Consider the following 17,481-nt stretch of genomic DNA (forward strand, 5'->3'; position numbering starts at 1 on the left):
TCATCTATCACCTTGAACTCCAAAACTGCATGATCACTCTTTGCTAAAGGGCACTCCACCCTCATCTCCTCAATGACCATTGGCTCTGTACTAAAGACCAAGTCCAGTCTTGACGATGCTCCCTCTCCTCCAAACCTAGTATCTTCTTTGACCCACTGAGTTAACACATTTTCCATTGCCAGTGTCAATAGTGTATTTCCCCATGTTGTCTCTGATCCTTCCATTGACCAGTCCTCCCAACACACCTCTTTACAATTAAAATCTCCCATCATTATAGTTCGTTCACAGCCACCCAACATTTCTTCCAGACATGTTCCTGTATCACTTATCATTTCTTCATATTCCTGTACTGACCATGCATTTGTCTTAGGTGGTACGTACACCACTATGTAGTGCCTCTTTTTCCTTCATTAGTTTCTGCTCTGATCTTTAGCACTTCTGCCTTTCCCATACCTTCTTTCACTTGATCCACCTTTATATCTTTTTAACCAGCAACATCACTCCTCCTCCCATCTTACCTACTCTATTTCTTTTCCAAACATTATATTTCCTTCTCCAACCATCATCAGGTCTTCTCCTCTCTCAGTTTTGTTTCAGTAAGACCCACAATATCTGGGTTCTTGTCCCTCAAGTAATCGTTGAGTTCTAAAATCCCGATATCACTCCATTTATGTTGGAATACATTACATTCCGCTCATACGTAAGTTTCTTTAGTCCTTTCTTGCTGTACTTTTCTGGGTTATGAACCACTTCCTCAGTCTCATATCCAAGATTCTCCAGAAAAACTCTTTCTTCTCCTCTTCTGTCCTCTCTTCATTTTTTTCAAAGCCTCCTTTCTCAACTCATTTAACATTTCTCTTTCCTTTTCACCGAGATCTCTTCTCAACCAAATCTTCCTTGTTGTTTCCTGCTGGGCTAGCCTCCATGACTTCTCCACCAATTCATCTACATCCTTTTGTGACTTAAGTTTGATTCTTATTGGCCTCATACCTTCTCTTGTGAACTTTCCAATTCTATGGAAGTCCTCTATTTCTTGTACTAGGTCTTTTCCTCCTCCTGCACCACATTAATGATATTATTTATCACCTTTTTATGTTTTCTCTCTCTCCATTTTACTCGGTGTCTTATCCTCCTCCACACCAAATATCACCACACATCTCTTTTTGTCTACAGTTTCCCTCACCAATGTCTCATTTGATTTAATAACCTTCACCACTTTCTCAGCAATCTTCTCTTCTATGATCTGTTGATCTATAATTTCAGCAAGGCCCAAAGTTTTCTCCCCAGACTCTTTGATTTCCTTTTCCAGACTTGCAACTTTGTAATTTACCTCCTTTCTTTCCACTTCCTGACTTTTTCCATTCAGCCTGCTTCTCCATCACTTTTCCTAGAGATTCTCCACATTTTTCGCAATTCACTTTAATTAGCTTAACTTCCTCTTTCAGTGCTTCATTTTCCTTCTTCATATCGGCACAGTCTTTCATTACATTGTCATAACTCGTTTCCAGGCCCCCATACTTTTCAAACAGTTTTCAATTTTACCTTCCAACTCCAGAATTTTCTTCACATAAGCGCTCTTCTCCATTATTCCTTGAAATCCTGTGAAGTCTGATTCATCTTTCGAGTTCACGGCCGCCATGTTGCTCAGATGTAAACAAACCAGCTGATGGCTCAAACGCAGGCTACAGTTTATATTTACCTTCCTGGACATTATTTTGCTAATCAACAGTTAACATGACTATATGGAGACGGGACAAACATTACCAGCTCCTTTCCCACCTTGGTTACTCTTAGGCAATGGTAACTGTAGAATTAGAGATGATTGCTCTGGAGCTCAGCGACCACCTCCGTGTGTCGTGTGTGTGTGTGTGTGTGTGTGTGTGTGTGTGTGTGTGTGTGTGTTTTCAATGTTACAAGGTGGGACGCATGTAACTTATCTTTCGAGAGGAGACGGAGGGAGGAAAGGAGATGGGAGGAGAGAGGGAGAGAGAGAGAGAGAGAGAGAGAGAGAGAGAGAGAGAGAGAGAGAGAGAGAGAGAGAGAGAGATGGGAACAGTCTATGCCATTGGGTAATTTTAGACACAAGGCATGTAGCTTATCTTTAGTGATTGGTGGAGACAAGGATGGTGGGAGGAGCACTAGGATTTCAAGGACAGCATACGGCGTGTGTAGTTGCTATCCAACACACTATACGGGACAACTGAACTGAAGAAAACTCAGAAAAGAAATATGACGTCTCGTCTTCGTAGGCATCACCGGCGTCACCGTATTTAAACCATTGATCTACTGGGCACAAAGTTCTTCACTATATATTTCCATAAATTTTCATATTTTAACTGCATGTTTGTTTCCTGGTACATAGGCGTCACAGTAGTGAAGGGTTAAAACCACCTTTACCTCAAATTTCAATAATTCATGATCACTCTTCCCAAAGGACACTCATGCTCAATCTCATTTTTTAGATTTACTCCCTTTGTGAATATCAAGTCCAGTCTCGACGGGGCATCACCCCCTCCTTCCCCTTGTTGGATGCCTCACCCACTGTGTCATCAAATTTCCTACCGCATAATTTAATAGCTGCTCACCCCATTCTCCACCATTCCCCACTTCAAATTCTTCCCAATTGACATCTTTACAGTTGAAATCTCCAACTATAACCATTTTTGCTTTCTTTGCAGCTTCAATTCTCATTCTTTCCAATGTGCTTTCCACCATACTATTATACTGATCATTTGACCATGCATTTGTTTTTGGTGGTACATACACAGTTACAATATTGATATCTTGCCTTCCATCAGTCACCACAACACCCACCACTTCCTCCTCGTCTCCTCCAAGGCACACATTTTGCACTATTAAGTCTTTTCTTGTTAACACAATTATTCCACCTCCACTTTTATTCACTCTATCTTTTCTCCACATTCTATAATTTCCCCCTCCAAACCAATCTATTTGTATATTCGGTCTCAATTTAGTCTCCACTATACACATAATATCTGGTTTACCCCTTATCAGATGGTCCATACACTCTAATCTTTTTGATAGAAAGCCGTCTATGTTAGTATATGATACTCTTATGTCTTTCTTCCTTATCTGCTCCTTTGTCTGGTCTTTTACTCCCTCTCTTTTGTCCACCACTTCCACACTTTGTTGTTTCTTATTTTCCAAAAAAACTTCTTCTTTTCTTCTTCTGTTCTTGCCTCATTCCTCTCTCTCACCTCTGTCACCATTTCTCTCATCTTAGCCCTTTCCTCCTGCGACATATTTCTTCTTACATAAATCATGTTTGTCTCTTGAGAATTTTTCAGCTTCCATGCATTTCTCAATACATGCTCAGCAGCTACTTGGGATTTTAATGTTATCTTCATGGCTCTAGACTTTCCTTCTTCATACTTTCCCAATCTCATATATTCCTCAACTTCTCCAAATGCATTTTCTTCTTCCAAGATCTTATTCAGCATGGTCTTAATCTTCTCTTCCTCCTTAATTTTTCTCTCCTGCCAGTTTCTTATATTATCTTCCTTTAATCCACTCACTACCACACACTTTTCTTTTCTGCAATGTTTCTCACCATTGTCTCCTCTTGCTGTAAAACTTTAACAATCCTGTATTACATCTATCACCCTCGAATAGTAACATATCAGGTTTGTCGTGCATGAACGCCCTTTCCTAAAACCAAATTGACACTCACAAAGTATGTCATTTTTCTCCAAGAAGTCTGTCCATCTAGTCTTCACCACCCTCTCACACATCTTAGCTACCACACTTGTAAGTGACACTGGTCTATAGTTCAATGGGTCTCTCTTGTTACCTGATTTATAGATTGGGACAATGTTAGCTCTTTTCAGTCTTGGGGCACTACGCCTTCCCTTAATGAGGCATCAATTACTTCACAAACTTTTTCTGCCAATTGCTCCCTGCATTCTCTTAAAATCCATCCTGATACCCCATCAGGTCCCACAGCTTTTCTCACTTCTAAACTCCCCATCATGTTCTTGATCTCCTCCACCGTTACTTGAAACTCCTTCATAATCCCTTTCTGTTCCATTACCAGTGGTTTGTCAAAAGCAGTCTCCTTTGTGAATACCTTCGAAAGCATCCAAGAGAGAGAGAGAGAGAGAGAGAGAGAGAGAGAGAGAGAGAGAGAGAGAGAGAGAGAGAGAGAGAGAGAGAGAGAGAGAGAGAGAGAGAGAGAGAGAGAGAGAGAGAGAGAGAGAGAGAGAGTGTGTGTGTGTTTGCTCGGTGTCATCGCTCACCGAGCTGTTTCTGCTTGACGGATCACACAGCGGGCGGAGTAGGAATCCTTGATAAGGCAATAACTAAACTTTCAGAGGTCACATCGAGCTAGAAAGTATATCATTGTATTCAGAATAACAAAGAGAAAATAATTATTAGTATTTGAACAGTCTTCTGACAATTTCTAGGTTTACCATTTTTACCCATCATGGGATATTGGAAAACAGTTTAATCACCGGAACATAAGGGTTAATAAGTAGTAATTATATAGGACCAATTTTTTACATTTTGTGATCAAAGTAGAGATATGAAAGCATTTTTATAATTTCATGTTTGTTTTATTTAAAGGTGAAACAGAGAGTGATGTACAGGCAACCCCTGCTTAATGAACGAGTTACATTCCTAAAAAAACTTTCACTGCGTGAATTTTTGTTAAGCTAACTAATTATAACAAGTTTGACCACTGACTTGAACTTCCATTGAGAGTAAGCAAAGCTAGAGTGCATCATAGTACAAAAAATGGTTTAATGAAAGTAAAAATTATGAAGTTAAATATCTAAGCAGCTTAATTTAAGACTAAGTCATTATAATGCACACTAATGTATGTATGTAAGTAATTTTATAATGTTGATGATCTTAAATTAATGAAGGGAGGGAAAGTGGAGTAGGAAAAACGCTAGTCGGCAACTTGTGGAATGTAAACAAAGGACGCATCACTGCACCACATGCAAAACTTGTGTACAGTGTTCCCTCGCTATTTCGCAGTTCGACATTCATGGCTTCACTGTTTCACGGTTTTTATACATACTCGTAGATACGTTCTGCGGATTTTTCGCTATATCACAGGGTCTAAGGCGTCATTTACAAATACTGTACGTACAGTAATTCGGTAAGTTGGTGTGTAATAACAACGACAATGTACGTAAAGCACTGTACATGTATTATTTGTATACATATGCAGCCTTGCCCAACATCTTCCCTTGTTGTATCCAAGGCCCATAGAATAGAAGGTCGACCTACGCGCAGCTCTAAGGGGAAAAGAGCTGGGGCTAGTGACGTCAGCAGGTTCACCAACAGGGGAGCTTCCTCCCAGGACGTGTCTTTCTTGCATGGAAACCTCACGTTCTCCCTCTGCCCGCTGAGCAAATCATACTTACCTAGCACAAGAGACAAGTTTTGTGAAGGCTTCTCTGCTTCCTATTACTGCCCCACACCCTCTACTTGCCAGCAAGTCTCTCTCTCTCTCTCTCTCTCTCTCTCTCTCTCTCTCTCTCTCTCTCTCTCTCTCTCTCTCTCTCTCTCTCTCTCTCTCTCTCTCTCTCTCTCTGTCTCTGTCTCTCTCTCTCAACTGTCAGAACCACTCTCTTTCTCTCTTTGACCATTGTATCATTATCATATTTAATGATATCAATACTCTTGCTGTTACTAATCATCATTATTATTATTATTATTATTATTATTATTATTATTACTATTATCAAACTTTTGCTCTTATTAATAATATCAATATAGTGTTGCTGTTTTCGTTATTATTATTTCATTTTCACATTACATATATAACTGAGGCAATTTATATCTACACTATTAACTGAATGGGGACCTCTCAATAACTAGACATCAGAAATTTACTTCTCAATAACTAAACATCAGAAATTTACTAATGTCTTAATTAAGGTGCAAAATTACCAGGAAAAAAAAATGTTTTTCATTTATCACATACTACATACTACATATTATATACTACTGATAATTAAAACAGTCACGCACTGCACAACTCTGCATTGTGACCGATGTTGGCGTGGAACAGAGAGAGAATGGGAGAGAGAGAAGCACGTGAACACCTACCAGGCAGCTTGCTAACAGAACCAACGTCCCTGCTCAGACCACTTGTGAACCAATTGACGTCACGGATGCTCATATTAGACCCATTTTGAATGCCTCGTAGGTCGACCTTCTACTCCATGGACCTTGGTTGTATCTTGCCAGTCTCATCCACGCTGTTGACTGTCTCACATACTGTATCTTAGTGTTGTATTCGCGATAACTTTTTTTGTTTAAGTAGTGATTCGTTAAGCCCTTACAATGCCGCCTAAGCGCTGTGCCCCTGCGAAAGCTTCCTCTAGTGAGCCCAAGAGGAAGAGAAGGATGATGACCATCAGTGAAAAAGTGAAACTTTTGCATATGATCAAAGAGGGCAGAAGAGGATGAGTGTTACATACCATGTGTGTGTGTGAGAGAGAGAGAGAGAGAGAGAGAGAGAGAGAGAGAGAGAGAGAGAGAGAGAGAGAGAGAGAGAGAGAGAGAGAGAGAGAGAGAGAGAGAGAGAGAGAGTAAATGTATAATTACTCTATAAGGTTTTATAATTAAATAATTTAAGTAAAATACTGTATATGTAAAGTATAAATACTGCTTACATATTTTAAACATTCTGGTACCCACATACACATACACCAAAATTCCTACGGGGTGCAAATCCTACTTCGCGGTTTTTCACCTTTCCCGGGGAGTTCTGGTATCCATTAACCGCGATAAATGAGGGATCACTGTACCACATTTCAACAAAGCTTTCCATTTATCCATTGCAGAGTCCCGAGTTCGGGTGGTTCTTTTAGTTCGCAAGGAAGGTACGGTCTCACCAGCCTTCTTAATAGTCTGCTGACTTGAAAATAGTAGACAGTAGATGGAGTCAAGCCATGGTGGCAAGCATTGCTATTAGTTTTCTCGCCTCTCACATGTCTGTGAATAATATTCAGCTTCACTTCGTGAGTAAGAGACTTCCTGGTCTTCTTAGCAATGCTGGGCGACATTGCAGCGCTGGTTGCTGGGCATTTTGGTGGCATGTTGAGCAAGGGAAGACAAGCTGCTGCTGGACTCTGTTATTCTTTTGAACTAAGAGTGGGGAAAGGTATGGGAATGAGTAGTGCGCGTTTTGTCCATGAGAGGCGCTGGTGTATTCAAAAGCATTTCTGCTTGCATGATATGGTATGGCTTTCAAACTTGAAAAAAAAAATGATTTGGATGAAATTTCGTTAAAGCGAGTTTGGTGTTCATTATACGACCAGTTGGTAGTAAAAGGAAACATTCATTGTAGCAAAATTTCATTGTGTGAATGTTCGTTAAGCGGGGGTTGCCAGTATGTCTTAACCTGTTTAAAGCAAGTTGGGTCAAAATGATGTCTGATGTTGGTCAGTGAGAATTCACAAGACCTGCAGCAGGTACAGCAATAATTAAATGAAATTTCAAAGCATCTCTGTTATTTTGACCAAGTACACAATAAGGTACATCCCATCACTTAGGCAATTCTATTTGTTATCCTGATCTATCTTGACAGGATACAACCATGTGTTAGAAACTGATGGGTTCCAAAGGGATTGTGAGTAACTAAGGATACCTAACAACAACCTCACCTTCCTTGCTTCCTTGGAACCAAACTCATCAAAATTAATAAAATGTTACTATAATAATTGATATATGGGCATTGTGTTTTTTGGCCCCCTGTTCAAGTACTTCTATCATTTTCATCAAGATCATGTTACTCTACTTAGCTGAGTAGAGTTTTTGGCATAACATTACATTACTATATTATCTATTTTGCAACAGGCAATGCAAATAAATTAACTATAATTTACTACAAACAAGAGGAAATAGTGTATGGTCTACTAAGGTATTAATAACAATATGTGTAAATAACTATAAAAATGGTATCAATAATCATGGTGATAAAAGTAAATAACCATTTATCAATCTTGCTAGACGTCTCAGGCCTTTACCTTGTTTAAGTAGTCCTGGTCAGGGTCATAAGGAATCTTAATGGACTTGCTCTTCAGTTCCTCATGGTTGTTGTCCTCACAGGACACTTCTTGGGAAGCTCTGAAAGACAGAAAATGCTCATCAACAGGGTGAATCAATAAGCACAATGCAAAAAAATAAATATTTACAATGCAGCAAAGGAAAAGTTATCATTCATGACCTACATTTTAGTTGCCTGCTCTTGTACAGGGAATCTTCCTCTTAAGAAAAGTCATGGCAGAGATCCTGCTCATACATATCTTTACTTCCAATGCTAACCCTGAAAAAGAATCCTTGTAGATTCTCCATATCCTTGCAGTCTTTAGTATAAGCTACCAAAAACTCAAAAAGTAAATCTTACCCATGAGCTTCATTGTTGTTGATTTTTTTCTCAACTCCACCATTTAGAAGAGAAGTAGGGGCTTTTTCATGGCTGGCAACAGATGGAAAATGAAGAGGTTTGTTTGGGTTGGCTGCAGTTGGAAGACGATAGATTTCTTTGTTGGGGCCAGCCGCAGTCAGAAGATGATGGGCAGGTTTGTTAGGGTCTGCCGCAGTTGGAAGACGATAGACAGGTTTGTTAGGGTCTGCCGCAGTTGGAAGACGATAGACAGGTTTGTTAGGGTCTGCCGCAGTTGGAAGACGATAGACAGGTTTGTTAGGGTCTGCCGCAGTTGGAAGACGATAGACAGGTTTGTTAGGGTCTGCTGCAGTTGGAAGACGATAGACAGGTTTGTTAGGGTCTGCCGCAGTTGGAAGACGATAGACAGGTTTGTTAGGGTCTGCAGCAGTTGGAAGACGATAGACAGGTTTGTTAGGGTCTGCAGCAGTTGGAAGACGATAGACAGGTTTGTTAGGGTCTGCAGCAGTTGGAAGACGATAGACAGGTTTGTTAGGGTCTGCAGCAGTTGGAAGACGATAGACAGGTTTGTTACGGTCAGCAGCAGTTGGAAGATGATAGACAGACTTGTTAGGCTCAGCTGCAGATGGCAGATGATAGACAGATTTATTAGAATCAGTCGCAGTTGGAAGATGATAGACAGGTTTGTTAGGGTCAGCTGCAGATGGTAGATGGGAGAAGGATTCCTTCGGATTGGATGCTACTGAGTGAGGGGCAATGCTCTCATTGTTGGCTGGAGTTGATATACAAGCAACAGTTTTCTTAGATACAGCAGCTCCTGGACTATGCAGTAGGGGAGTAATATTCTGAGCTGGTGGCTGATGGTTGCTATGTGTATAAGTTGAAGGAATGCGGTGGTGTGTTGGATTCAAGAGAGACACTGGGACCTTAGATGAATAGCAGTGGTTGAGGTTGGAAGGCTTCTCATCAATGGTCTGAAGGTTGTGGTAGTGAGATGGATCCAAGGCATAGGCTCCCTCCATATTATAGTTCTGGTGCTACAATAGTGAATCATAATTAGTTGAGAAAGCATACATTATTCTATCAAGAGAAAAGCTATTTTTCACAATATTTAAATGGTACAAAATTACAATTTTCTTAGCTCACAAACATTGAGTCACTTAGTATAAATAATATAAATGTATGATTATATATACGTATATATATATATATATATATATATATATATATATATATATATATATATATATATATATATATATATATATATATATATATATATATATATATATATATATATATATCTCACACACACACATAAATAGTCATGACCATGGAAGACCTGCTTGTAAAAATCACCTGTATAGGTTTCTAGTGATTTCTTGCATCTGAGCCACCTATTCTTTCCCTTCCTCCACCTCAGTGTGCCTCTGGCAGTCACATGGAAGTTGGATTTTTGCATTCATTTTTTTCAATGGCCTTGTTCATTTTGTGTCCGATGTTTTTTCAACACAGTACCTTTACTGAGCACTCAAGGGTGCAATGACCACAAAGAGAAAAGAGGTAGGATAATTGAACCAAGAGAGGAAAATGTGCCAATTAAAGAGATTAGCAGGTGAATTGCCTAACACAAACCTACCATCCTGTGCATCTTGCTGGCCTCTCATAAGCTCCTACCAGGCATTATACCACCACCAAAATCCCATCTTGGACCTTCCAGTTGCTAGAAAATTGAGCCAACAAATTGTACAATGATGGCTGCAGGAGGACCTTGCTTTTACTTTTTGCCATGAAGCAGCAAAACCCCTTTTATCAATCAAGGTGAAGAAAAAGGATTCATTTTGCCAAGACACATAACAACTGGGAAGAAACTTTCGTTTCAAGTGAAAGGTGCATGTTTCAGGAGGCCGTGTGGTTCAAGAAGTTTGTTTCACAGTACACAGCAAAAAGTATGTAACATCCTGATAATGTTATGGCCTGGGGTAAGTTTAGAGGTGCAGAGGTTTAGGAGATTGTACTATCTGCCACAAAAATGTAATAAAGCATACCAGAAATGATCTTGAGGTGTTAAAAGAGCACGATGTCATTTTTTGAGAAATATGATGAAGACACATTTATGCACAACAGTGACCTCTGTCATAAAGCTAGACTGGTGAATGAATATGTGAGAATTGCTAATATTCTAGTCTGGAAACTCCAGACTAGAATCCTATTCACAGATGGCCACATCCATTAACACAAAGAAAGACATAATGCTTTGTTAAGACCCAGATAAAGATTGTTTAGCAAATTTGGATAGATCTATGCCTAGAAGACTCTAACAAGTAATCAAGAGTGAGGGTGAAATGAGAAAATATAAATTTATGAGTACAATACAGGATTTAATTTCTTGTACATTTTCTAACCATACCTGATTTTTTTTTTTTTTTATGCATGTGGGAAGACTGCCAAGGGCAACAAAATATTGGAAAAAAAGGCCCACTGGAACTGCAGTTCCCTAGATCTGAAAGAGTCAGCCAAAAGCCAGAGACAAATGTCTTGGCATCTCTCTCTTCAAAGAAGTCAAGTCATACGAAGATGGAAATAAAGAGGCAGGTAGGGAGTTCCAGAGTTTACTAGTGAAGGGTATGAATCATTGAGTACTGGTTAACTCTTGTATTAGAGGGTTGGACAGAATAGGGATGAGAGGAAGAAGAAAGCCTTGTGCAGCGAGGCAGCAGGAGGAGGGGAGGCATGCAGTTAGCAAGATCAGTAAAGCAGTTAGCATGAAAATAGCAATAAAAGATAGAAAGATATGCAACATTATGGCAGTGAGAAAGAGGCTGAAGACAGTCAGTAAGAGGAGGGGAGTTGATGAGACGAAATGCATCTGATTCCACCCATCTAATAAAGCTGCATGAGTGGAACTCCCCCAAACCAGTCTTAACAAAGCATTATGTCTTTCTTTGTGTTGATGGATGTGGCCATCTGTGAATAGGATTCTAGTGGAACCATGCGTGCTTTGGGGTCTGAGGGGTCTCCAAGCGCATGGGTTCGAATCCTGTCCACGAGTGTAGGTTGGGCTTCCTCACTCAGGGCAACGGTTTCCAAGCAAGTAGGCTTTGAGGTACCACAAAAAGTATCACCTTTAGCCCATAAATTCCCATGAAAAGCCCATATGGTATAAAAAAAAAATAAATAAATAAAGAAAGAAAAAAAGATAAAGAAAAACATGCAAAGAGTACTCCATACAAGGACATATAAGGCCCTTGTACAGAGTAAGCAGTTGGAGGGACGAGAAAAACTGGTGAAGATGCCACAGAACGCCAAACTTCATAGAAGCTGTTTTAGCAAGAGATGAGATGTGAAGTTTCCAGTTAAGATTATGAGTAAAGGACAGACCGAGGATATTCAGTGTGGAAGAAGGGGACAGTTGAGTGTCATCGAAGAAGAAGGGATAGTTGTCTGGAAGGTTGTGTCGAGTTGATAGATGGAGGAATTGAGTTTTGAGGCATTGAAAACTACTAAGTTTTCTCTGCCTCAATCAGAAATCTTAGAAAGATCAGAAGTCAGGCATTCTGTGGTGTCCCTGCGAGATATGATGACTTCCTGAAGGGTAGGTTATCTCTGAAAGGACATGGTTAGATGTAGGCTGGTATCATCAGCATAGGAGTGGATAGGGCAAGAAGTTTGGTTAAGATGGTCATTAGTGAATAATAGAAAGAGAGGGTGATAGAACAGAATCCTGAGGAACACCACTGTTAACCCTTTCAAGGCGCAAATAGGTTTTTGGGTCATGTCTGTGAGACGCAAATTCGGCCGAAAAATCAAGGTTTGCAAAAAATGGAAAAAATCAATATTCTCATGAATAATAGTGTTTCGCATCTACTGTAAAAAAATTTAGGTCTCTACTCACCCTGGAAAGTGGTGCAATAATGATGGGAAGTTGGCTTTCTGGTGGTACGTTGTGCGCTGTTTAGTATTGCCATCGTAGCGGGTGGTTATTTTCCGCCGCAACTTGTGCAGCTATTCTCTCTAAATTACACATAATTTTCTGCCTGATTTGAACTGCTCCAGAATGTGCTAGGGTAGTTATTTTTCACACCTGTGCATATATTATGCCCACACAAATAATATAAAATACGTTTTCAGAGTGTTTTCTTGATGTACATACTATCATGAGTGAGGATATGCATGCCCATATATGGTAATATACGAAATATGCAATATACTACCAATAAACGAATAATATCTGGCATATTTGCTCTCTAACAACAAGATTTGATGATTACTCTTGTTACTTCTGTAAATAAATGCACAAATAGCCACTAGCGACATCGTAATATAATAATAATTGTGAAAAAGGGGGCATCTGATACTCTACTGTGTGGATGCCATTGTGACTATATTTTTCTTACCACGCAACTGATGGCGCGTCCCATGAGTAGAGGGAGGATGGGAGAATGTCATCTGGCAACTAGCAGCAGCCAGAAGGCGCGCGGTTTAATTCTGTGACTCGTCAAATATGGGACCACAATTGTGGACAGGAGGCATTTTCCTCAAAGTACGATCATGGTCCGGAGCACTGAAAGGGTTAATAGATTTAGGAGAAGAGCAGTGGCCGTCTACCATGGCTGCAATAGAATGGTCGGAAAGGAAACTTGAGATAAAGTTGCAGAGAGAAGGATAGAACTGTATGAGGGCAGTTTGGAAATCAAAGCTATGTGCCACACTCTATCAAAAGATTTTGATATGTCTAAGCGACAGCAAAAGTTTCACCGAAATCTTTAAAAGAGGATGACCAAGACTCAATAAGGAAAGCCAGATCACCAGTAGAGCAACTTTGACAGAAGCCATACTGGCAATCAGATAAAAGATTGTGAAATGACAGATGTTTGAGAATCTTCCTATTGAGGATAGATTCAAAAACTTTAGACAAGCAAAAGTTTGAAGGATTAGAATGGTCACCCTATTTAGGAACAGGCTGAATGTAGGCAAACTTCCAGCAATAAGGAAAGGTAGAAGTCGATAGACATAGCTGAAAGAATTTGGCCAGGCAAGGTGCAAGCAATGAAGTTTTTGAGAACAATAGGAGGGACCCCATCAGGTCCATAAGCCTTTCGAGGGTTTAGGCCAGCGAGGGCATGGAAAACATCATTACGAAGAATTTTGACTGTAGGTATGAAATAGTCAGAGGGAGGAGAAGAGGGAGGAACGAGCACAGAATCATCCAAGGTGGAGTTGTTGGCGAAGGTTTGAAAGAAGAGTTCAGCTTTAGAGACAAATGAGATGGCAGCAGTGCCATCAGGATGAAATAAAGGAGGAAAGATGAAGAAGTAAGGTTATTGGAGATGTTTTTGGCCAGGTGCCAGAAATCACGAGGAGAGTTGGAGTTTGAAAGTTTCTGACATTTCTTATTTATAAAAGAGTGTTTGGCAAGTTGAAGAACAGACTTGGCATGATTCCGGGCAGAAATATAAAGTGCATGAGATTCAGGAGATGGAAGGCTCAAGAACCTTTAGTGGGCAATCTCTCTATCATGTATAGCTTTGTTAAACCAAAGTTTAAAAGGTTTAGGTTGAGAAAAAGAATGAGGAATTTACATCTCCATGCTAGACACTATCACCTCTGTTAAGATACAGAAATTATATTGTGATCGGAGGAGATAAGAAGATAGGGTAATAGTATAAGCAGAAGGATTAGAGGTAAGGAAAAGATCAAGAATGTTGGGCGTATCTCGAAGACAGTCAGGAATACAAGTAGGGTGTTGCACCAGTTGCTCTAGGTCATGGAGGATAGCAAAGTTGAAGGCTAGTTCCCCAGGATGGTCAGTGAAAGGAGAGGAAAGCCAAAGCTAGTGGTGAACATTGAAATCTCCAAGGATGGAGATCTCCGCGAAAGGGTAAAGGGACAGAATGTGCTCCACTTTGGAAGTTATATTGTCAAAGAATTTACTATAGTCAAGGGAGTTATGGGAGAGATAAACAGCACAGATAAATTTAGTTAGAGAGTGACTATTGAGTTGAAGCCAGGTGGTGGAAAACTCAGAAGATTCAAGAGCGTATGCATGAGAGCAAGTGAAGTCATTGCGCACATAGATGCAACATCCAACTTTGGAGGAAAAATGAGAATAGAGAAAGTAAGAGGGAACAGAAAAGGGGCTGCTGTCAGTTGCCTCAGAAAGCTGTGTTTCGGTGAGGAAAAGATGAGGTTTGGCAGAGGAGAGGTGGTGTTCTACAGAATGAAAATTAGATCTAAGATCGCAAATGTTGCAGAAGTTAATGAAGAAAAAGTCGAAGGAGGTGTCAAGACATTTTGGGTCACCACCGAGACAGCAGTCCGACCTGAGGACATTTCTGGTCCCCTCTCCAGAAGGGGACTCCAAGGCTGGATTTGGAGTCACAATTTTGAATTTTGAGTTTTAAGTGAAGGGTGTGTGTGTGTATGTGTGTGTGTGTGTGTGTAATTCACTGTTTGTTTGATCTGCTGCAGTCTCTGACGAGACAGCCAGACGATACCCTACGGAATGAGCTCAGAGCTCATTATTTCCGATCTTCGGATAGGCCTGAGACCAGGCACACAACACACACCGGGACAACAAGGTCACAACTCCTCGATTTACATCCCGTACCTACTCACTGCTAGGTGAACAGGGCTACGTGAAAGGAGACACACCCAAATATCTCCACCCGGCCGGGGAATCGAACCCCAGTCCTCTGGCTTGTGAAGCCAGCGCTCTAACCACTGAGCTACTGGGCCGTGTGTGTGTGTGTGTGTGTGTGTGTGTGTGTATTTACCTAGTTTTAGTTTTACAGGGCCTGGGCTTTATGCTCGTGTGGCCCCGTCTCCATATCTACACTTATCCAATCTTACTTTAAAAGTGTGCACACTCTTTGCAGACACTACTTCTTCATCTAAACTGTTCCACGTCTCAATACATCTCTGCGGGAAACTATATTTTTTAATATCTCTCAGACATCTTCCCTTTCTCAGCTTTTTACTATGCGATCTTGTACTTCGGGTGTCATATTCTTCTCTCAAGATCAGTTTCTCATTATCCACTTGGTCCATTCCGTTGATCAATTTATAGACTTGTATCAGGTCTCCTCTCTCCCTTCTTTGTTCCAAGGTTGGTAGATCCATAGCCTTTAGTCTCTCCTCATATGTCATCCCTTCAAGTTCTGGGACCATTCTTGTAGCCATTTTTTGTAGCCTCTCCAATTTTCTTATGTGTTTCTTTTATGAGGGGTCCACACTACTCCTGCATATTCCAATCTAGGTCTTATTATAGTATTTATCAATTTCTTCATCATTTCTTTGTCCATGTAGTGAAATGCTACTCCAATATTCCTCAGCAAATTATATGTTTCTCTAAAATTCTATCAATATGGCTTACTGGTTGATTGTTTTCTTCCATCGTCACTCCTAAGTCCTTTTCCTTTTTGACTTTCTCCAGTTCTACACCATCTCCCATCTTATAGATTCCCACAGGTCGTCTTTCACTCTTTCCCATTTCCATGACATGGCTTTTGTTCACATTGAATTCCATTTCCCACTTCTTACTCCATTCCCAGATCTTATTTAGGTCTTCTTGCAGTATTTCACAATCCTCCTTTTGCTTTATAACTCTGCACAGTTTCGTATCATCCACAAACAAATTTATGTAGCTGTTCACTCCTTCTGGCATGTCGTTAATATAAATGAGGAAAAGTATTGGTGCCAATACTGACCCCTGTGGCACTCCGCTTTCTACTGCTCTCCACTTGGACTTCATATCTTTAACTACCGTCCTTATTTCTCTCCCCCTCAAATAATTTTCTATCCATCTCAATGTGCTTCCTTTTAAGCCACCCTTCTCCTCTAACTTCCACAGTAATCTTGCATGTGGCACTTTGTCAAACGCCTTTTTTAAATCCAAGTAGATGCAGTCAACCCATCCTCTCTCTCTTGTACTCTATCAACTATTCTAGAATAGAAACTCAATAAATTAGTTACACAAGACCGTCCTTTTCTAAAACCAAATTGGCTATTTGATATTAATTTGTTGTCTTCAAGGAACTCGATCCATTGTTTCTTTATTATTCTTTCACACATCTTGCATATTACACTAGTTAGTGATACCGGTCTGTAATTTAAAGGTTCTTCTTTCCTTCCACTCTTATATATGGGAACCACCTCAGCTCTTTTCCATTCTACTGGCACTGTTCCATTTTCTATTGAGCATTTTATGATGTTGTATATAGGACTTGCTAGTTCTTCCCTACATTCTTTCAGTATTCTGCCTGAGACTTCATCCGGTCCCATTGCCTTCTCTTCATCCAGTTCCTTCATTAACTCTTTTATTTCAAGCTTGGTTACTTTAATCTCTTTCATATAGATTGTCTCTCTATTACCCTGTGGCCTCTCAAATTTGGATTCTTTAGTAAAGACCTCCTGAATTTTTATTTAATAGTTCTGCCATACTTTTGGGTCTTCCACCATCCCGTTCTCTCCTTTTAACCTTTCTATTGTTTCTTTTTGCCTAATTTTTCCATTTATGAATCTATAGAACAATTTTGGTTGCTCCTTACATTTTTCGACAATATCTTTTCAAGTTCTTTTCCTCTTCCTTCCTCACCTTAACATATTCATTTCTCGCTGCCTTGAAGTTTTCCTTGTTTGTTGGATTTCTATTTCTCCTCCACCTTTTCCATGCTCCATCTCTTTTCTCCTTTGCCTTGGCACACCTTGCATTAAACCAATCTTTCTTTCCTTCTTCTTTTGGTCTATATTTTGGGACATATTCCCTGACTCCTGTTTTGTATATTTCCAAAAATAAGTTATATTTGTCTTGCATTGTCTCTGAGTTTTCCATCTCTTCCCAGTCTACGTTTTTAAAATAGTTCTTGAGATTCTCAATATCAGCCTTTCTGTAATTTAATCGGTCTCCTTTGTATGAATCATCTCTATCTTCCTTTCCTTCTTCTATATCTATTTCTAATATTACATGGTCACTCTTTCCCAATGGGCACTTATATCTTATATCGTCATTCATTTGTATACCCCTTGTAAAAACTAGGTCCAATCTGGCCAGCTCGTCGTTTCCTCTGAATCTTGTGTATTCCTTTACTCTCTGG

General features: G+C 40.0%; 1 protein-coding gene across 1 annotated transcript in view; it reads right to left on the bottom strand.

Annotated features, from left to right (window-relative positions):
• Window positions 1–17,481, bottom strand: part of LOC123514294 (proline-rich receptor-like protein kinase PERK9) — a 102,095-nt gene that overhangs the window by 56,602 nt on the left and 28,012 nt on the right. The window contains exons 4-5 of the mRNA XM_045272112.1: window positions 8,387–9,423; window positions 8,007–8,106 (exon numbers count right to left, since the gene is read on the bottom strand). Coding sequence (XP_045128047.1) covers window positions 8,007–8,106; window positions 8,387–9,423 — 1,137 coding nt within the window. The remainder of the gene's footprint in view (window positions 1–8,006; window positions 8,107–8,386; window positions 9,424–17,481) is intronic.

Source organism: Portunus trituberculatus, chromosome 37 (genome assembly GCF_017591435.1).
Source record: "Portunus trituberculatus isolate SZX2019 chromosome 37, ASM1759143v1, whole genome shotgun sequence".
Lineage (NCBI taxonomy): Eukaryota > Metazoa > Arthropoda > Malacostraca > Decapoda > Portunidae > Portunus > Portunus trituberculatus.